Raw genomic sequence first — 22289 nt, 5'->3', positions numbered from 1 at the left:
TTCTCAGAGGAGAAATTAGAATTTTATTATGCTGTTATGTCACTTTTCATTTCAATTCCATTCTCGTACGGAACCATACATGTACATTTTCCAGCTGTGCATCAGGGATTTATTTTTTAAATGCTGTTTGATTTAAAAGTTGAAAAAAAGATAATTCAAACACTTAAAACATCATATTTCATAAATAATACTGAAGTAACCTTCATATCAATAGGGTTTCTTTACCATCATTTGCAGACAAACCAGAGTAACTTCATTTATACATAATGTAATCATGATTGGTGGCGCTACATCACATAACATGGAAAAGAATAATATCTGTGAACCAGAAGAGTTGCAGGGAGAGACTTGAAAGTATTTTGGAGGAGCAAGATTGTAATAAAAATAGTTTATATTCTATATAGCTCAGTTAATAAATGTCAGTATAAGGTGTATATATAGAATTTAAGAGTCTGAATGTTCCAATATTCTAATAGAATGTTTTTATATTATTTCTGTGAGCTTTGATAGAAGTTACATTTTGTTCACAATAGCTGTTTTCCTTTTTAATGATAGGAATCAGCTTGAGAATGAAAACAATTGTAATTTCGATTTTTGAAAAGATATAAACTATAGAGGATTAAATTTCAACAGGTTTGGTTTAATATTTTACATCTAACGATTAAAAAAGATTCTTTTGTTCAAATTTCATTTCTGTTCATTTCCCATTTTGCACAACCAGCTATATAGTCTCCAAACCTATTTTGTGGATCTAAAATGAAGCAGAGTTTTCACTAGAAATTACTGTTATTAATGTTAGTTTGTAAACTATCCATTAGTTTTTCTCCCTCTAATATAGCTCAGGGTTTGTTTTATTACAAGAAAATATACTTTTGAGTTCTCTCTCCTACAAAAATTCTGAACAAATAATTTGGGGTCTTTAAAAATTATTTCCTAATTATAACTAAATTTTAATATTCCAAATGTTTTGATCAACTACTTTATGGAATGAGTATCATGCTCACAACCTGTTTTTTGTTATTTTGCCTGACCAGTGTTGGTCCATAAGATATTTATAAAATAAGCACAGAAATTCAACTCAAACTACATAATAGTTAAATGCAAAAATGAGTGTGTGGAACCATATATGGTTTATTAATTCCCACGCATGTAGAATCCAATTTCTACAGATGCTTTTATAAATACAACTCAAACATGTATGATTGTGATTTTTCAAGTATGAGTAAACTGCATCTCCTATAATTCCTAGAATGGATAAAGTTTAGAAATAGGTCCTATGCTTCTCAAGATCCTAAAGATTCAGATTCCCAACAGCTGGTTTATAGGCAGGAGAAAAATGCATTCAGGAGGAGAAAAATACATTCATTTGTATACTTAATAAAAACCAAATTACATATATCAAATTTCATAACTTAACTTATTTCAAGCGAGATTGAAAAAAGTCAAAATTAGGAATTTTGGACAACTGCTACTGATCAGAGTAGGACTAATACTGAGTTAGATCCAATGATGTGAGTCACTGTGAGACATCTTCCTATATGTTTACTGTCCCCAATTGTTGTGAATATGCAGTCACTGATGCTATCACATTTCAAATCCTCTGAAAAATGTGCACCACTTGCTATTAGAAGTTCATTTAAACACTTCAGTATAAACAGCCAAGCAATTATGCCAGGAAATGCAGAATCTGAATTTGCAACAAACCAAAGCAGCATAGGCAAGGATGAGGGATGCTGGGAATTATAATTCAACAACTGAAGAACCCAAGCAAAATCATGGTTTAATTCTTAAACAATGTTAAATAATACTGATTTCACAAACTGTCTTTTAAAGTAAACAACTTCTAAATCAATTGCTTCATTTTTCAGACATTACAGGGGAATAAGTTTAATTTAATGAATTTAGGCAGCAAGCAGTTCCGACACCGGAATAAATTTCCACTGAATAAAGGATTAGAGCAGGGGTGTCAAGCTGATGGCCCGGGTGTGTCACACAGAGGCCACGCCTACCCCAGCTCCGCAAAGGGAAAAAAACCATCGCAAAATGTCATGTGATGGTGATGTGACGAGGCAAATTTGACACCTGTGAATCAGAGTATTAAGGCTATACAAAGCATGAAAAAGAAGCAGTTTGCAAGGTATATTAAGAAGTATCTCAAAGATTTACAACAGTTCTGTAACTGCGAAGCTCATATGGATGTTTCAAAAACTAAAGCCTTCCTCAAATTCCATTCTAAATCCTGAATCTCTGTGTATGCCTAAATTTATATGGCCATGCATCTCACACAAGTGATTCTGAGCCACTTGCACAGTTTAGGCATTACTACAGCATTTTCTTTTTAATCTTTGCAAGTTATTTTCCCCAGTAAACTTCTGTAGCTCCTTCTACAGTAATTTAATTGCAATATTAAATTATGTTCTACATATAGAAACCGGAGAGACATGTATATCTTTTTTGCTTGCTTTCTTATTGCATAAATCCCCAGCTTCTTCTTTTTTTTTAAAATTACCAAGGTTCTTTTTGTTCAGGTTTCTCATTGTAGTTATGTTTACCTATTTCAGAGATTGTTGTGAAGCTCTACCTTCCTTCATGATTTCTGAAAGCTTTTATGTATCATCAACATAAAACATCTACCTTGGGTTTGGGCAACTTTTGGTCCTCCAAAGAGGATTCTGCAACACCTGTGTCCCTTCCTGTTAGCTAGCATATGCTATGATTACTGGGGCTGACATTCAGCAGTATCTGGAAGGTTCCATGCTGCCCATCCCTGTTCAAGATGAAATCCACAGGTTTCAGATTGTTGTAACTGTCAAAACTATATCCCCAAAGAATGTTTTGTTATTGAAAGCTCCATATCTGAAAATGATGACATCTCCATCTGTATTTAGGATAGATGACACTGAACAGCGTTCATACTTTGTTAGAAGAGCAATCTGTGGTATTTTATTTGTCTTGCCAGATCCCATAAACATATTTAGTCACATCCTGCTTTCTCTAACCCACAGTAACAATATGTGAATTGGATATCTGCTTCAGCCTATACATTCATACATCATTTAGCACTGTTTTATTATGCCAATATAAAGTAAATATGCCAATATAAAGTAAATAAAACTTTTTATAGGTTTCCTATTTTAGCATTATCAGATTTTTTCCCCCAAATAATCTTAATTGATAAATCTAATCTTTATACTCAGACATAACCTTCAACTTTTTAAATATCCAGACATGGTTGTATTTTTCTTTTTCTTCTTCATACTGCTGCCTGTTTATTTCCCTATTTTCCAATGTTGCTTATTTCTGAAACACTTTCTGTTTTATCACTTTTTCAAGTCATGGATATAGGACCATATGAAATGTGGCACAGGCCTCTTTTCTGGAGCCTTCCGGAACCTTTGCTGAAAATGATCCAAGCAGTTTCATGCCACATACTAAATGAAAACAGTGTATATACTCCAACATAGACATAACAATTCTAAAAAGTTTTTTTTAAAAAAAAAAACTGAGGTGAAGGGACAGAATGCTGGCTCATTGATTTATGTGACTTGGTTTTATGTGGTATCATAACCCCAACTCTTAAAACTCCCTCTCTCTTAAAGCATGCCCAGATCTAAGCTAGATATTCTAAATCTTCCAAAGCATCCTGATGCATGCTGATTCTTGGAATATTGAAAGTACTCTATAATCTGAAAAAGTATTTTTTACAACTGACCAGATAAGAGTATTTATATAAAGTATATCTGCTCAACAGAATTTTCTCCAGGTTGGTGCTTTTTGAGGGTTCCTCTCACATCCTGTTTGGAAATGAAGAAAATTACAGTTTAAAACAGCACCAAATTCAGAAAGAATGGTTTAATGAATTGGCCATAGCTATTTTTAAACGTGTAATGATATACTTCTTCATGCCATTTTTATTTACCCCATTAATGATCAAATAGTGACAAAAAGAAAAAAAATGTTAACTGAATAAAATTAGCTGTCTTTACAAACTTTATCCCATTATCCAGTGAATAACTATAAAAAGTTCTTGTATAAGGAAAGCAAGGGTCGGACTTTTTGGTGACTCATTATTAATTTGGATATAGATATATGAAAAGATTGTCCATCTCCGTCTTTTTAACTTAGTCACCACTGCTCCATAATGTGGAAAACAGTATGGAGGAAGTGCTCGCTCAGGAGTGGAATTCCATGTCTTGGTACCCTGTTTCCCCCCAAATAAGACATCCCCTGATAATAAGCCCAATCAGGCTTTTGAGTGCATAGCAATAAGGCCAACCACTTATTTCAGGGTTCAAAATAATATAAGACAGGGTCTTATTTTGTGGGAAACACGGTATCACCTAGACAGATACCAACAACTTTCATGGGAGAAAGAAAATAAAGCCAACTGTAATGCATCATTAAATTTCTCTGGTTCAAACAAACTGCTAGAAATATTTTCTGTACAAGTTTCTTATTTTTTTTTTTATCATTCAAATGGAGTAAGTGCAGGATAGGGACTGGTGAACTTTTTTTTTTTAACCACCCACTTTTAAAACAAGGACTGTATCCAATTCATGAAACTACAGAATGTGAACTTTCACATTAAAAAAAAAATACCCTTCTTCTGTTAAACATTGAGAGCAAATGTAGCAAACACTATGGCTTCAATACATGATCACGAACCATCACAACACCATGAGTAAAAATGTCCACGTTTTGGGAGGAAACCAAGCCTTTGGGAGGAAGGATAGAATTACTCAATGGAATAAACCAAAAAATTCTAGCTTGATGTCATTCATACATCTTGGATTTCAAATACCACAATCCTCAACAAATGTACTGAACTGTAATTTTTCAGTACCTCAACAAATGTACTGAAAAATTAGGTTAAGCTTAGAAACTCCTCTGCCTCAAGATGCCTAGTTAATTTACTCGCAATTTAAGATAGTATAATTAGTAATGTTCTGAAATTTACTACAGTCATTATGGAAATCTAACTCACTGCTCAGGTTTTTTTTTTTTTAAAGATAAAGCCTTACACTGTCCATCTAATATGTTGGCAAAACAGCAAAACTGACACCACCGTAACTTATTTTAAGCAGCACTATACAATTTTGTCAACTTGTGTTTTAAAAAAGAAAAAATCACCGAAGGCTTAAGCCTTTAAGAGCACACAAAATGAAGACACAAAGAAAAGACAGGTAACTTTGGTGGAACATCAGTGAAAACTTGCCATTTAAACAAAAAAGGATGGTGAAGAGTTGTTGAGGAGTGCCCTTGGAACAGCATTCCGAGGTAAATTCAGAGTGCAACATATGACTAACAGGTAAATTGCTTATGATAAAAGGAAAAAATGCTTGCATTACTGTTTACCAGTGACAGCTGCTTTCAAGAATCATCCTTCTTGATATACACGGATCTGTTGAACTTCTATTCTTATATCAATGTGAGTTGAAAAATGTATTGAATTCAGATTTCTTCTTATTAATTCAGTCCTCTATTGTTAGTAGTAAAATGTCTTGTTAGTACTGTCACCTATAAGTGTAGCTCTTAAAGATCACAATAAGCAACATCGTTCTTTAAAACTCTTCTTGTTCTTGCTGCTTTTTTTGCCATTCTTATCTTTATTGTCTGACATTTTCTTGGATCTAATTTCTCGCATCAAATCAAAAAATACCTAAAAAGAGAGAAAACTAGACAGTATTATCAGCATTTGAAACTGGCTTGTATAAAGGAGTAGTGCATGTTTTAAATTAATGCAACATACTATGAAAAAAGGTAACAAATCCCTAAACATATTGTTTATTCAAAATAGTGATTTTAAATGGCTAATTTTTAACCATCAAGTTTGTTACACAGGTAGTCCTCAACTTATAACCACAATTGGTCCCAAAATTTATGTTGCTAAGCGAGACAGTTTTTAGGTGAGTTTTGCCCCATTTTACTACCTTTCTTACCACAATTGTTAAGTGAATTACTGCAGTTGTTAAGTTAGTAACACGGTTGTTAAATGAATCTGACTTTGACTTTTGTCAGGCCTTTGTCAGAAGGTCGCAAAAAGTGATCACATGACCTTAACACACAGTACCCATCATAAATATGAGTCAGTTGCCAAGTGTCCAAATTTTGATCACGGGACCGTGGAGATGCTGTAACAGTCATAACGGTAAAAAACGGTCATAAGTCACTTTTTTCAGTGCATTGTAACTTCAAACTGTCACAAAACAAATGGTTTAGTGCAGAAAGTACAGGAACTCTCAGGGAATTAAAACAAAATTTAACAGAGTTTCAGAAAAAAATTCCACTGGAATCTAACCTGCACATACGCATGCTAATGTTCAATGTAAAGATGTATATAAAGATGAGCCATATGACACAATCCCAAAAGAGGACATCTTTTTCTGAGTTAAAAAATAATGCTGGTGAAGGTTCTCAGGTTTTCTTTTCCTCACTGTAGCTAGACTTAGCTCCACAAGCTAAGTGAAGCTAGCTTTAGCGAATGAAAGAAAATCATGACGATTTGTTTTTCTCATTATTGAAAGCCATAGCTCCGCTAACACTGGCGGAGCTAAGGCTAGTTTAGTGAGGAAAAGAAAACTGACAACTTTGCCGGTGTCATTTTTTGCTCGGAATTTGAGGACTATCTGTATGTAAACACTTTTTATCTATTCTTACAAAACTGCAAGGAACCAAGTGTGCTTCAGTAAGATTTGTGGCAATTATCGCATTAATATATTGTAAGTGTTATTTCAGGAAGTCTATAGTAGTTTCTGCTATACAGGTAGTCCTTGACTTATGACCTGTTGTTTGGGGACCATTTGAGGTTGTGACGTATTTTCCCAAAGCTACTTACAACCCATTTTCAGAGTTACGATGCTGCACACATATCTCCTCGTCATATGACCCTATTTTTGGAGCTTGTCAACCAATTCTCCTTTATGGCCACTTGCAGCAACCCACAATCAGGTGACCATGATTTGTTACATTTTTTTGTGCGGTTCCTAGCATTTATTTCCACTTTCAAGCAAAAAAAGAGCCCATTGGAAGAAAATGGAGCTGCTTAATGACTGCCACGTTGACTTAAAAAGTGATTGTAACTTTGAATCTGGTCACATGATGTCTTGAATTACAGTCGTAAATTGAGGATTACCTGTATTGTGCTAATATGTATGATTTGCAGTTTGGGGAATAGTTGAAAAGTTGGCTATCAAGATATCCTTCTATTTACAAAAGGTAAAGGTAAAGGTTCCCCTCGCACATATGTGCTAGTCATTCCCGACTCTAGGGGACGGTGCTCATCTCAATTTCAAAGCCGAAGAGCCAGCGCTGTCCAAAGACATCTCCGTGGTCATGTGGCCAGCATGACTAAACACCAAAGGTGCACAGAACGCTGTTACCTTCCCACCAAAGGTGGTCCCTATTTTTCTACTTGCATTTTTTACGTGCTTTCGAACTGCTAGGTTGGCAGAAGCTGGGAGCTCACCCTGTTATGCAGCACTAGGGATTCAAGCCGCTGAACTGCTGACCTTTCGATCGACAAGCTCGCATCTTAGCCACTGAGCCACCATGTCCCCTACAAAAAGTCCCCTTACAAAAGGTAGCTACAGTTTATTATGTCACCATTTGCTCAAGTTCTTTCATTAAATCAAAGTGGTTAATAACTCGTAGTGATTACTCTCAGATCTTCCATAAGATGTGGTGATCTCACAAAGTGCCAAATTCTTTTGCCTTACATTTAAATACAAGTACAATTTTAAAAAACTGTCAACTGCGATCTGACAATCTCATTTATGAAATACTAATGAAAACAAACTCTTACTTTACCTTATCTACATTTGCTCTTGTTTTTGCTGATGTCTCTACATACTGCACCCCCCACTCGTCTGCTTTACTTCGAGCAGCTTCTACAGGCACTTGTCGACGGTCCTCCAAGTCTGATTTGTTTCCCACTACTAGTAACGGTATTTTATCCTCTTCAGCTTTTACACGGAGAATCTGTTCTCTAGTATAGCATATTAAAAGCAAAATGGTAGATATGGCCTTAATCATTATTTCTTGCTAGGGTGCAAAATGCATACATGTCAGAAGCAATAAGTGTGGTATGCCAAGGAATTGCAATGCTATTGCATATTACACTTACTGGTCAAGCAGAATAGTAGGCTGCAGGTCCCAACTACCAAAGAGTTCCATCTGGCAAGACCCAAATAATGTGCCTTTCTTCCGGTTTCCATTCAAAATATAATATTTTACTGCAACTGATGCAATCTATTTTACCTATTATTTTATCTATATCCATCCATCCATCCATCCATTGAAAACAGATTAAGTACGAAGTGTACACATTATACAGAAAGCATCACACTCCCCATCAACAAAGCACAACACCGTATTAGCACAATCAGATCAAAAAATTATTAGCTATTACTATTACCGTTATGCCAAAACAATAAACAGCAGGCCAAATTACAAACCTTAAATGTATTATGTGAGCCCACTGTAGAGACTTTTAACTTCTCAGTGTAGGGCTGAGAGACAAAGTGGCCCATTCATAAGGAAGGTCAAAACTCAGGTCTCCCAGTCCAGCAACTTAACCATTATTCCACACTGGCTCCATAAACTAATATACCGATATAAAATGCATTTGTGTTTTGTAGAGTTACAGCTATTGCAAAGATTCACATCAACAGAAGGAGAAGTGGTGTAGGGTTTCCTGCCTAAGCAGGGGATTGGACTAGATGACCTCCAAGGTCCCTTCCAACTCTGTTATTCTAAAAAAGAATTAAATAGTAAAACCTCTACAGAAATTCAACCCCCACAGCCACATTTAGTCAGTAGCCTTTGCGTCTTCCAATGTTAAGTATTTTCCTGTTCAGTTTAGCAGCCGTTCAAAGCTTAATGTGTTCTGGAAATAAAAGGAAAGTTGACATCTTTCTTTTGGACACATTGTAGATTCAATCAAAAATCAAACTCCAATGAAAGCATCTAGAGATCATATTTACCTAAATTCTGCTGTGGCTGTAAAGGATTCATGCTCAGTTATGGAGAAAACTAAAAGAAAACCTTCTCCACTCCGGAAATAGTTGTCTCGAATAGCTGCATAATCTTCTTGCCCAGCTGTATCCAGAATATCTATTTGAACTTCTTCACCATCTAGAACAACTTTTTTTCTGTAACTATCAGCCTTGGTTGGTTCATAGTCTTCAACAAACTAGAAAGCATAAAACAATAGAAATAAGATTCTAGCATTTTGGCCCGTGAAGTGCAGGACAAATGTTGCAGAGCCTCTTACAGAGCCTTTGTAAGGGTGAACAACTGCCATGGTGCTGCAAGATTCGTAGTTTCGGGACTTATTCGTAAACACTAGGGGGCGCTGATTGTGTAACTTTGAATGTTCGCTATGGGAACACTCATAACCTGGGGATTACCTGTATATAGTTTAAGTCAATACATATGAATACATAGAAAAACAATGAATAATTAAGTATGACCACTTTCATAATTTGTTAGTAGATTAAAGATTACTGGCATCAGGAAAGGGTATAAAGGGGATTAGAAGTTCTCAGTTTAAAAAAAGCCACTGTTTCTGGCAGTGTCAACAATAGATCTTCAGAAAATGGACATAAAAAACCCCAGAAAAATAAAAATTATTAGAGAGAAAGTAGAAGGGGAGAAATAAGAGCTTTATGTGGAAAAAATGTAGAAGATAAATTAATTTCCTAATAAAATGAATGAATGTAAGAAAAGAGAATGAAAAAACCCCTTGGAGAGAATATACGGAATTACTCCAGGTGTATGCAATTATGAAATAGTAGTGAGAACCTGAAGTATAAAAATTTGCAGCAGAATCATTAAATGAAAGAAGACATGGATGAGAAACATACACAGCAAAGAATTACTGCTGTAAAAGAGAAAAAGAATGTATGTTGACAAGAACAAAAGTTTGAAAGAATGTAGTCAGAGAGAGCAAGGAATGCTTAAGAAAAAAATGACAAAGGCCATGCAGAACAATTTTCTATATAAATAATTACATGTCTAAGGCTAGAATTGAAATGAATGCTGTATATGTTGGTGAAAACAGGCCGTTAAAATGTTGAAAATAATAATGCTTCAGGAAATTACTGGTATACATCGAAAATGTAGCAATATGGCTCCTTTAAGAATTTCTGCCACTTTCTTATATATGATTACATTCTTAGAGAACTGTGAAATTTAAAGAAAAAAATAAATGTATGAAATGGTATATTGGTTTTGAAAAGAAAAAAAAATGTTTCAAGGATAAAAAGTTATAAAGAGATGTTATTTTGCTGACTATTCTAGAATGCTTCTTATATTTAAAACTATGAGATTTAATATACACTACCAACAGGGGAAAAAAAAGAATAAAATTATTTCTCTTTCTGAAAAATGTTCTACAAATTTATGGTCTTGTATTGATGTCCCACAATGCACATTAAAAGCAATTTTGTGCAGACCCTATAGCACATCATTTTAATACCTATAAATAGAAAAGGAACAAATATCTTACCTCATCATACATAAACTGAAGTGTAAGAGCTGATTTGCCCACGCCTCCACTACCAACCATGATTACTTTGTGAAGGGCAAGAGAGCTTTGACTTTTTGCCTTACTAGCAGCCATTTTTAATATAGTTGTCAGGTATGAGCTGAGTAGACTGATGAGCTAGAAGCCAAAAAAATAATGTTTTGTTATTCAGATCAAGTATTTAATCACCAGAATGACAGAATTGTCTGATGCAATTAGACAAAATTTCAAATATGTCACAATCTTTGAGAAGAACTAAATAAACATTTATGCTTTAATTGCAATTTCATCTGGATAAACCATTGAATCAATTTAAGAATATAATATGATGAATAATTATTAGGCTTTCCTATAATTCTAGTATAATTTTGAGTAAGTATTTGCAAAATCCTGTTTCCCTTTTCAAATAGCAAACTTATAATTTCACTTGAAAAGGCATTGAGTTTGGCTTCAACTATAGTGTGTAAACAAGTCAATATTAAGTACATGCAATTTTAATTTCTGTTAAAATGCCAACTTTGTAATTTAGTTGACATTAGAAACAAATATGATGAAATAGAAAAGAAAAAATAAAATCTTTAAATTTGCTCATATTGCATTAAACATTTGGTACCTACTTTAAAGTTTGGAGAACTCTCCTAAAATAGTTTTTGAAGGCATAGGAGGAATTGCTGGGAAGATGTGAAAATATTTTCTGGCAATGCATGAGAAGAACTAACTACATTATCTATCATGGAAATTTATCACTGAATTGTGCCCCAAAGACTGGAAAGTTCCTGTCAACCAAATCTTTAACATAATATATATTATAAGAGGAAGAGAAGAGGGGTTATACTAGAAATTTGATGTTCTTGTCTGTGTAAGGATAGTCCTCAACTTATGACCAGTCATTAAGCTAAAGTTATGACAGATTCCGCAGGGCTACATATGACCCAGATTTGAAGTTCTAATGACCCCCAGTGGCACATTTTGGATGCTTGGCAACCAGCCTGTATTTATGGCTGTTGGTCATGTGACTGCAATTTATTATGTATTTTGCCAGAAACTAGCCTTTACTTCCAGTTCCTGGCAAAAACAAAATGCCCACTGAGGACAATGCATTTGCTTAAGACTTAACAACAGTCACAACAAAAATTGTAAACTCAGGTATGGTTGCATGGTGACACACTTAATGACTGGCATGATTTAAGCGTATAATTCTAAACTCAACTACTTGTGTAATGTATTTATTTTCTGTGAGGCTCATAAATCGGAAAAAATGTTAACACCAAAGTTGGCCATACAGTACTATATAATAGACTGCAAGACTATCAAGTCTTCTTAAGCCTACTTGATACTCAAGAATAACAACATACTTTTGAAATTCTTATCATTTTCTCCACATTTATTCAGATTTGAATATTTTCAAATCTGAATAAATTAATTCTATTTCAATTAATAGAAATCTGAGATACCTTTAGATTTTTAGATTGCCATGTAGAGCTCAGAATGGATAATCAATAGTTTCTACTTATAGAGCATGGTCAGGTATCACAACAGAGAAAGTTGTGATGCCTGTCCACTACAAGAGTATTCCCCTAGGGATCTATACAGCTCCTACTCAATATTCCAAAAACCCTTCTAAAACCCAACTGCTTTCCCAGTCCTTGTAGTAGAGTGGGTGGTTTTTCCCAAACATAATTCCTTTTTAATTTTCTTCTTTATTTTTAAACAGGGTGGATTTGATTTAAATCGAGTTGCTTTAAATCACAATTTAAATCATGATTTAAATCACTAGTAAAAAGGCTTGATTTAAATCAACTCGATTTAAATCGTAATTTTTAAAGAGCAACTGTCATCTCTGCTACTCCTTTGACCCACTGTTGAGTCACCGATAGTCCCAGTGTTGCAGAATATACAGCCTCATGCTACATAACTAAGCTCCATTTCATGCTGAATAAATTAAATTATTTATGTATCTTAAATAGAAAACTATCTTACGATAGATTTTTACCCCAAAACTTTTTTATTAAAATAAATTCGATAAAAATCAAAAAAATCCAATTTAAATTAAAAAAATCTGGGTTTTTTGATTTTTTTAAAAAAAATCATTGATTTTTATCCACCCTGTTTTTAAAAGTATACATTGAATGGACTTGTCTGGAATAGTGTGTCTTCTATGTTTAATTAAATAATGAAATAGCCACGATATAGTTTTCAATTCATATCATACAAGATTTATGTATGGATATAAAATATTTAATTACTTTCAAATTTGATTCCCTTCTCAGATTTGCTCAGAACTTTCCTAAAATTTCTTCTTTTATTGTCATTGACTCTAATCAAGCAAGCAGATACAATCTTCCTTCTTTCACTTGCCATGCAGCTGGCAATCCACAATTTCTCCAGCTAGACTGCAATTGAAAGCGGTCATTCTTTAAGAACAGAGTCTGGGCCACTGATCTATATAGAGACAGAATGCTTTTGTAAAAGCCTTCTAGTACTCCATTTCTAAGACGGATTTAACTGTTAACATGAAATCAGAAACTGCAAAACTAAACATATGAATTCTATTTTCTCATACTATATATCTGATAAAAGGATGAAGCCAAATAGATTATATTTTAGATGGCTCAATTATATGCACCATAATGATTCAGAGTTTATCTTATATTCAGCAATTCTACCGAGACATTAAATTTTAAGACATGATTATGGAAATCAAAATCTTTCCTATTAGCACCTTCCCTTTCAATTTTCATTGCAGTCAGAAAAGAGCAGGGATGTTTCAGTTCATATTCAACATTGTTCAGTCCCTACGTCATGTCCAACTCTTCATGACCCATGGACTACATAGCACACCAGTCTCCTCCATTGCCTCCTGGAGTTGGCTCAATTTCATGTTCATTGCGTTGATGACACTAACTAACCATCTCATCACTCTGCTGTCCCCTTCTCCTTTTGCTTTCAATCTTTCCCAACATCAGGGTTTTTTCCAATAAGTCCTCTTTTTTCATTTGGTGGCCAAAGTATTTTGAGAGTCAGCTTTGACATGTGTTCTTCCAAAGAACAGTCAGGGAGGATTAACTTTAGGATTGACTGATTTGATCTTCTTACAGTCCAAAGGACTCTCAGGAGTCTTCTCCAGCACCACAATTCAAAAGTGTCAATCCTTCAGTGCTCAATCTTCCTTATGGTCCAATTCCCACAGCCATAGACTACTACTGAGGAAATCATAGCTCTGATTATATGGAGCTTTGTCAGCAAAGTGATGTCTCTGCTTTTTAATACATTGGCTAGGTTTGCCAAATTTTTCCTCCCAAGGGGCAATGATCTTTTACAGGTAGTTCTCAACTTTACTAACACAATCAAACCCAACATTTCTGTTGCTAAGCAAGAGAGTTGTTAAGCGAATGTTGCCCCATTTTGCGACTTTTCTTGCCACAGTTGTTAAGTGAATCGCTACTTAAGTAAGTAGCCTGGTTGTTAAGTGAATCCGGCTTTTCTATTGACTTTGTCAGAAGGCCACAAAAGATGATCACATGACCCCAGGATACTGCAAACGTCATAAATATGAGTCAGTTGCCAATCATCTGAATTTTGATCATGTAACCAATGCTGCAACAGCCATAAATGTGAAAAACAGTCATAAGACTTTTTTTTCAGTGCCACTGTAACTTTGAATGGTCACTAACAGCGCTGTTGTAAATTGAGGACTACCTGTAATTTCATGGCTGCAGTCACCATCTACAGTAATCTTGGAGCCCAAGAAAATTAAATCTGTCACTGTTTCCATTTCTTTTCCTTCTATTTGCCAGGAAGTGGCTGGATGCCATGATCTTAGGTTTGTTTGTTTTTTAAAAAGAAGTGTTTCAAACCAACTTTTGCACTCTCTGGTTTATGCAGATTATTTGAAAACAAAGAGGAGATATGAACAACAGGCTACCATGAGTTCTGAGGAGGGGTAAGAATCAGCAAATGAGCAAAAACAGCTGGTTAATCAATCCAAAGAAGGTACTAGAGATTTTGGTAACTAGCTAGCTTAACATTGCTCTAGTTTTATCAGTGACCAAGCATATTACAGGTTCTGCCCATTTACATAGCACAGCTGGGACAGGAAACTCCATTGCTAAATGATGCAAATGTAGAGTGAAAAGTCATGTGACTGTACACAACTTACATCATCAGTTCTGGCTATGGTTGTTCAGCGAATCACCCCAAGTTAAGTGTCACATCAACTGACTGCAATTTGTGACTTGATGCTAGTTTCCATTGATTTTGTTTTTTGGAACAAAATCATTGCTAAGGTTGCAAATGGTGATAATGTAACTGTGGGACATTATAATTGTTGTAAATGTGTGTCAGTTTCCAAGTGCTCAAATTGCAATTACATGATTGTGGGGAAGCTATCACAGCTGCAACTTTGAGGACCACCCATAAGTCTCCTTTTTTAACACCACTGTAACTTTGAGTGGTCATTGAACAAGTGGTTGGATAAGTGAGGATTACCTGCATAAGCATGAATTAACAATTTTCCTACCTGTAGGTCACAACACACTAATTCTTACTTTATTAGAGAATACATATAAATTTATGCACGCAGGTAATAGTTTATTGTGACCATTATCTCCAAAGCAATATAATTTGCTTTAGCAAGAGTTCACAGTCAAACATATATATAGTTGCATTTATTAAAGTCAACCAACTGAAGAAGAGTATAAAATTTAGGTCATGCTGCTAGTCCCAAACCATTACATTTAAACCATGTGATTGCTATTTATATAATGATTAGTTACTTAATTTTGTGGAAGAGGTACTTCAATTTTTCAATTTTTATTTTGTGCTCTTCAATATATCTAAATAAGATATGCAGAGCTATTTTTGCTTCTCTCCCATATCACTTAACCTTGAATAGCTCAGAACATTAACATAACAGTAATATTTTATGTACCAGAAATGCATTCATGAAATAAATTAAACACATCAAGGCAACTCTATTCTTGTATATCACACTATAGAAATATCTTCCTTTAATACTTTGTTCAATATAAATCCTTTTTATACAATCCAAATCCTGACTTTGCTGCATCTTTTAAACAAGAACATATTTCATCTTGCTCAAAAGTTTGTTGCTTTAAATGCAAATTTCTCCATTTGAGAGATAAAAATGATGAGCAATAAGCAAGAGTACCTGCATTCTTCCACATTTAAAAACCCACACACAAATGTTGCCATGGCTACATTTTGCCCTGTGTTTACAACCATAATGCTATTCAGCAAAACTGAAGACACGTACTGCCTTTTTGTGTATGGGATGAACAGCCAAGCTTGTTCAGTGTCCAAACCTAAAAGTTTAACGAGATACACGCTCACAACTCATTAATGATGTAATCAGAATTGGCACACTGGAGAGGAAAAACAAGCTTATATGCTAAGCGCCATCAACATTGCAAAAGCTTAAAAAACGACATCCACAAAACGAGGCTCAAATAGTCATTACCTTTACAGGTAATGTAAAGTTTGGGTTAATGTAACCTTCAGGTTTCTAGGTTCTTTTATCTCCAAAGACTTGAAATGGACACCTAACATTAGAATCATCATTAAAAAGGCACAACAAAGAATGTTTTTCCTGCATCAACTCAGAAAGCTCAGATTGCCCAAGGATCTGCGGATACAGTTCTACAGAGTAATTATTGAATCTGTCATTTGTATCTCAATAACTGTCTGGTTTGGCATAGCAACCAAATAGGACAGGTACAGACTTCAATGGATAGTTAGGACTGCCAAACAAAACAAAACAAAACAAAAAACCAATCTCAACCAGCCTTCCATTGAGGATCTGTATACTGCACTAACCAGAACAAGGGCTGAGAAAATATCTACAGACCCCACACATCCTGGACATAAACTGTTTCAACTTCTCCCTTCAGGACACCGCTACAGTGCATTGCGTGTCAAAACAACTAGACATATAAAGGTAGGATTTTTTGCCCGTGCCATTACTCTGCTGAACACTTATTTCCCACAGCACTGTCTCATTTCTCATCTTTCCTACTATCTTCTCCTATTGGTTTATGATTTATCAGTTGTTGTTTGGAACTTATGATTAATGATTGTAACTATGATTATGTCCTATTCACTAGTTCTTTATATTTACACTATGAGCTTATGCACTGGAGACAATTCTTTGCGTGTCCAATCACACTTGGCCAATATAGAATTCTATTCCTATTCTTTTTTCAGGTTTCCATCCAGCAATCACTCAGTCTTGACATCTTCATGTTTGGGATACAAGCAATCTAGAAATGGTATAATATAAATCTAGAGACTTCCTCAGAATTTTAGATCATAGGTTGTTAGCGATTGGCAATCTTGGATAATGAAATGCTCTTGTCCTTCCATCCTCAAATAACATTTAAAATTACTAAATTCTCATTGTAATCCTGTAAGATTTCAGCACTTTTCCCTTAACACCAGACTATAATACAAAATTGTACAAGAATGCTGAGGTGGCAAACATTATCTCTACTAAAATAACAGAAAATAAATTTCCTGTGGAGTCTACTAGTTTTAAAACATGGGGAAGAAACAGGAAGATGCCAGTAAGTCACTCAGAGGATAACACAATGATAGAAAAAGCAGATTAATCTCTTAGTCCTACCATAAAAATGAACTTCTATACAGTAAGACGTTTTTAATTTATAAAGAAAAGGTTTTACAGAAAACAAGTTTTGGGAAGAAAATTGCAAAAACTCTTGACATGTTCCTAGTGAATATTTTCTTACTATTCCATCTAAAATAATATATTGATTTGTATCTAAAGGCACTTTATTGTATATTTTAGACAATTTCCCTGAAGTTCTTTTTATCTACAGAAAAATTTCAGAAGACTAAGGAAGCTTAATACTGAATCCCAGAAGTCATATTTTGTCTTCACTGGAAATGTCCTAAAATTGGAATCACTTGGTCCAATCACAATGGAAGTAGTTTTATCTTAGAAACTTGCATTGAGATTTTTATTTTTTTTTTGGGGGGGGGGGTTTCAAGATATTTTCACCTTGAAGCATTTTGTCTATTTCTACATGGTGTTAACAGTGAACTATGCATCATATAAAAGGATTGCTAATTCAAGTAAAAATAAAACTGAGGGCACCAACAACAAACACTGTAAGCTAAGGTATATCGACTTAACTTCTTTAGGATGTCCCTTGAAAGGAAGGGTCTGCCTTTCTCAATTGGGTGTTCTCAAAATGCATTGGGAAAATAACTCCCCAAATTCCCAAACTGAATTGAATCATAGTCCCAAAACATCTGAAAGTGACCATGTTGGGAGAGGCTACCTTGGCACTTTGTACATAATGAATCTAAATGTTGAATAAAGTATCTCATCACCCTGGATTCACAGGATAACAGCAATGAGATTTGCTGTTCTCATGACTTTAAGCAAACAAAAACCTCAAAACACTTGAGGAGAGCCTCAAGAAAAGCCTGAAATATATCCCAGCTGGGGGAGTTAGAGCAGGAGAACATGAATAACAGTCTGTTTCTTGTTTCTAAGAGGATCATTTTCAATAATTGGAACTAAATAATTGCAACTGAAAGTTCTAATTTAAAATGTCTATATATGGACTGTTTTATAACAAGCTAATTTTATAATGACAAAATTTTCTAATAACTAATATGCAGGATTCTTTAGGAAACATGAATTTCAAATAGGATATTACATTTAAACTAATCTACCCTATAAGTACAATAATTCTGAAGTACAATATGAGTTATTGTTACATCTTATAACTGAACTATAGCTAAACGCAAAAAGATTGTAAGTAAAAATAGTTTTCCATAATGCTAATAACAGTAACAGAGTTGGAAGGGAGGTCATCTAGTCCAACCCCCTGCTCACGCAGGATATACTATACTAGGGATTCGAACTACCAAACTGCCAACATTTCTGATCAACAAGCTCAGAATCTTAGCCACTGAGCCACTTAGCCAGGTAACCACTTGGAAATCTGGGGAAGTGTTCCAGAAGTAGAAACTTGCCATGTTCCTGTGATTTGTGTTTGTGCATGCTGTACAAACCAATTCTCAGTGATCTGAAAAAATAGTTTCTTTCTACAGATGTATTTATGTATTATCCCATTCCACAACCACCCATATTTTGGTTTAACCTTATCACTGAACCAGATCAATATTAATGGGTTTATAAACCCACTTGGAATGAACAACTAGAATAAGATAGGGGTGATAGGGGTGGTATTTTCTTTCAAAATAAATGAAAGAAAATGTTACATCGTTAGTCTTCAATTTACGACAGTTCATTTAATGACTATTCAAAATGTACAACGGTACTGAAAAAAAGTGACTTGACTGTTTTTCACACTTGTGACTGTTGCAACATCATCCTCATGGCCACATGATCAAAATTTAGATATTTGGCAACTGACTCTTATTTATGATGGTTGCAATGTCTGTCATTCACTGGCTGAGCTAACAATCCACTCAACTACAAATCTCTAGTACATGAAATATATATATATAAATTCTGTCATTCTCTGAAGTTCCGAACAATAATTTCTGAAGGAAAAATCACATTATTATATATTCTATAGTTATATATAACTGCAAAAATGTATATATACCAAGATATTAATTAGTCTTCTACATGCTCAAACAAATTTGTTATATCCTGGCTTTCCCAAACAGACATTTGACAAAACAAGATTGAAGTCAATATACCAAATCTCAGATTTACTGGCTATTTCCATATTTTTCTTCAGTGAAACATTAGAACCTCATCTAGTAGATCCCTTCTTTCTTTCTGAATGATAGAGTCCCTAGTCTTTCGTTTATCTAGCAGTTTTGTGTTCTCAACTTACTGAAGCATTAAGCATCTGTGTAACACTAGCTAACATGCCTCAACACATACAAAAGACAAGCAATAATGATAAAGTCTGTATTTTGTGGTGTCTATAATGAGGAGGACCCACCAGAAGTTGCACAAAATAAAAGAAAATGTTACCTCATGGCATAAAAGAATGTCAGGAAAAAAAGTAAGAACTAAAAAATATTGAGGCCTATATTAATAGCCCTAAAACCAGCAAAAGCAAATTCTTTAAACATGTCAGAATTAGGAAATTGGCCAGAAAGACAGCTGAACCTCTGGAAAACCAGGGAATTCAAATACTACAAAAGAAGGGTAAGACTGCAGAGAAAATGCAGGAATAATTTGTATCTGTCTTCACTGCCGAGGATAAAGGGCAGATATCCATGCTTGAAATATATAGGTATAATCTGATACAATGTTGTATTTGACTTCCAAAAAAAAGTCCAGCATCCCTTGACAACATTCTTTAGTGTATAATTTACTAGTCATAAAATAAGAGATGGCATTATATAGATTTGTTATCTATTAGAGAACAAAAAAGGAAAGAATGCAAACAACGGAGTTCCCTAGGAATCTGTATTGAGATTGATAAGAGATCTACTTTTTGTTTAAATAAGAGTAACACAACCAAGGATTTCCAATTCAAGCACTGTATTTATCCAAATCTGATCTCCAAGAATTAGACACTACCAAATTAACAAATCAGAAATATTTTCTACCAGATCAGAGGTGTTTGAACCTAGGCAGCTATGACATATTAATAAAAAATAATTTGGACAATTCCAGCATAAATAACCATGTTTTTTTAAAATTCTAACAGGACCTTTAAATCAAGCCAGTTTAATATGGAAATTTTTTTCAATGAAATCCAGAAAGGAATAGGGAGAGCAACAAATATATGATCTGTTGACACTTCATAATGAATTTATCCATCACCTCAGGTGGGTAATCACCGCATGGGTTCATATTATCTCCCCTGTGCTAATGGTAAAAAAACGGTAACATGGCATTATTGTCCATACTTAAGGAAGAAAAAAGAAAAGAAATCTGAGGCAGATTTGCTACAACGTCCTAATTCACTAAAAGTGGAAACGAGATTTGACGTGGGAGGTCTGCTAAAAATCCAATTCCCACTTTTATGCTGGACTAGTTCCCTATAATCAAGCTTTTTGCTTGCCCCACTACCACCCTTCCCCCCCAAAACCCCAGGTATTTAAAAGGACATTTCTCCTCCCACTGAAACTCTTATTTTGGGTAAATACACTTTACTCCCACTATTTCCACTTACTCTCAGATCAATGCAACACCCGTGTCTCGCAGTCTTTGCCCCCCCCCCAAAAAAATCCCTTTAATTAAGCAAAGGGATGGCCAGTGGCGTAGCCCTACGGATACCTTCGGAGCCCCCCACCCAACCCCCTGAACAAGCGGCTTGCCATGAAAGACACCTCCGTCCCCCCCTCACACAAAAGGCTTCCCCCCCACCTTCTCCTTCCCCACCCCACCCCCAAAAAAGGACCCAACCCCAAAACCCTCTGTAATGTATCCATAAAAAGAAAAGGCATCCGAACCACCTAAAGTTCCGCCGCCATTACGGAGTAAGAATGGAAAGGGAAACGATACACCCACCCACCCCTTCCCACCTCCTCTAAGGGATTAGTTACACCAACAAAGTACTTTCGTTGCCTGCGGGCTTTTTTATTAGGTCCACCGCCGGAGGAAGGGAGGGGGGGCATTTTTTTCACCCCCACCCCGCCAGCCCCGGGTTCGTTCCCAACTGCAATGCCACAAAATGGAAAACAAATGCCCAACCCCGAAGCACTCGCTTCCCCTTTCCTTCCTCTCCTCTCCTCTCCACGGCGGCACGAACAACGCTGGCTCCCGCGGCCGCTGCAGCCTCGCTCGCCTTAATACAAAAAAAAAAAAAAAAGGCTTGAAACTAAGGGAGGCTCTTCTTTCTCGCCCGTCTCCCTCGCTCTCGGCTTCCCCGAAGAAAGAGAAGCACGGCATTTACCTTCCCGTTGCCGTGGGCGCGGTAGGGGTCTGGGTGTTTGTTGACTTCAAAAGCTGCCGAGCAAAAAACAAACCGAGGTTCTCCCCTGCCCGAGGCCGGTCGCCCTTAGCGCCGCTACCCTCGCTTTTAGGGAGGCGGATATTAGTAGCAACAGCAGCAGCAGCGCCACCGCCGCGCGCGCGCCCGCCCATGCACGCGCTTGTCACCGCCCCGATGGAGGAAAGCCCGCCTGCCCGTGCGCGCGCGCCCGCCCGCCCGTGCTCCCCCTCTGCGAGCATACAATTCCATCAAGTTCTCGATTTGCGCGCGCAGCTGCTTCTCTCTCTCTTTTTTTTTTTTTAAATTACCGACGTGGCGCGTTCAATGATGTCGCGCGGGTCAAAGCAAAACGCAGCGTCTTTGTTTGTTTGCATTCGCTCCGCCCCTTTTCTCTGGGCTTCACGCTCAGTCCCGCCCGACTCCCGAGCGCGTTTTTTTTTTTTTAACACTTCCAGGAGCCAGCCGCGACCGACGATAAGGGGGGAGGGGGGGTTGGTCGCAAGCACGTGACCCTCTCTTGTCCAATTGGAGGTAGAAGAAAGAGGATTGGTTGAACTATCGGTACTAGAGAATGGATTATATAGAACGGATGGTCTTCAAGGTCTAGGAAGAAGATAAGGGTGGTGTGTATGTACTCAGGGCAGTCAGTGCTGGGAAGGTTTGGTTAGTCAGTGGCTAAACTTAATGACACACATAACGGCATTGTTCGTGCTCCCTTCATGTTTCTACAAAGAGACAAGAGGCTCTTTTGGTCATAGCCTTTTGAATTGGGTTTAGGGTAATGTTAGTATGGATTATTTTGCTTGTGTTTCAGTTGTGCACGTTTTCCTTTGCTGCTGCTTTAGCTG

At 36.0% G+C, this 22289-nt stretch overlaps 1 protein-coding gene across 2 annotated transcripts; it reads right to left on the bottom strand.

Moving 5' to 3' along the window:
- Positions 1-21933, bottom strand: RALB (RAS like proto-oncogene B). 2 transcript variants are annotated; one of them, XM_034422320.3, is made up of 5 exons: positions 21750-21933; positions 10508-10663; positions 8982-9190; positions 7807-7984; positions 1-5659 (listed from the first exon to the last, which is right to left on the bottom strand). In XM_034422320.3, the coding sequence occupies exons 1-5, from the start codon at positions 21813-21815 to the stop codon at positions 5540-5542; spliced, it is 729 nt and encodes a 242-aa protein (XP_034278211.1). In that variant the 5' UTR covers positions 21816-21933; the 3' UTR covers positions 1-5539. The 2 variants fall into 2 exon arrangements, with proteins under 2 accessions (XP_034278211.1, XP_034278216.1); XM_034422325.3 differs by having other exon boundaries at positions 21403-21803.
- Between the last annotated feature and the right edge of the window lie 356 nt (positions 21934-22289).

This window comes from Pantherophis guttatus, chromosome 1, assembly GCF_059756535.1.
Source record: "Pantherophis guttatus breed Tessera chromosome 1, ASM5975653v1, whole genome shotgun sequence".
In the NCBI taxonomy this organism is placed as follows: domain Eukaryota; kingdom Metazoa; phylum Chordata; class Lepidosauria; order Squamata; family Colubridae; genus Pantherophis; species Pantherophis guttatus.
Note: the sequence above shows the minus strand (reverse complement) of the source record. Positions and strands in the feature narration are given on the sequence as shown.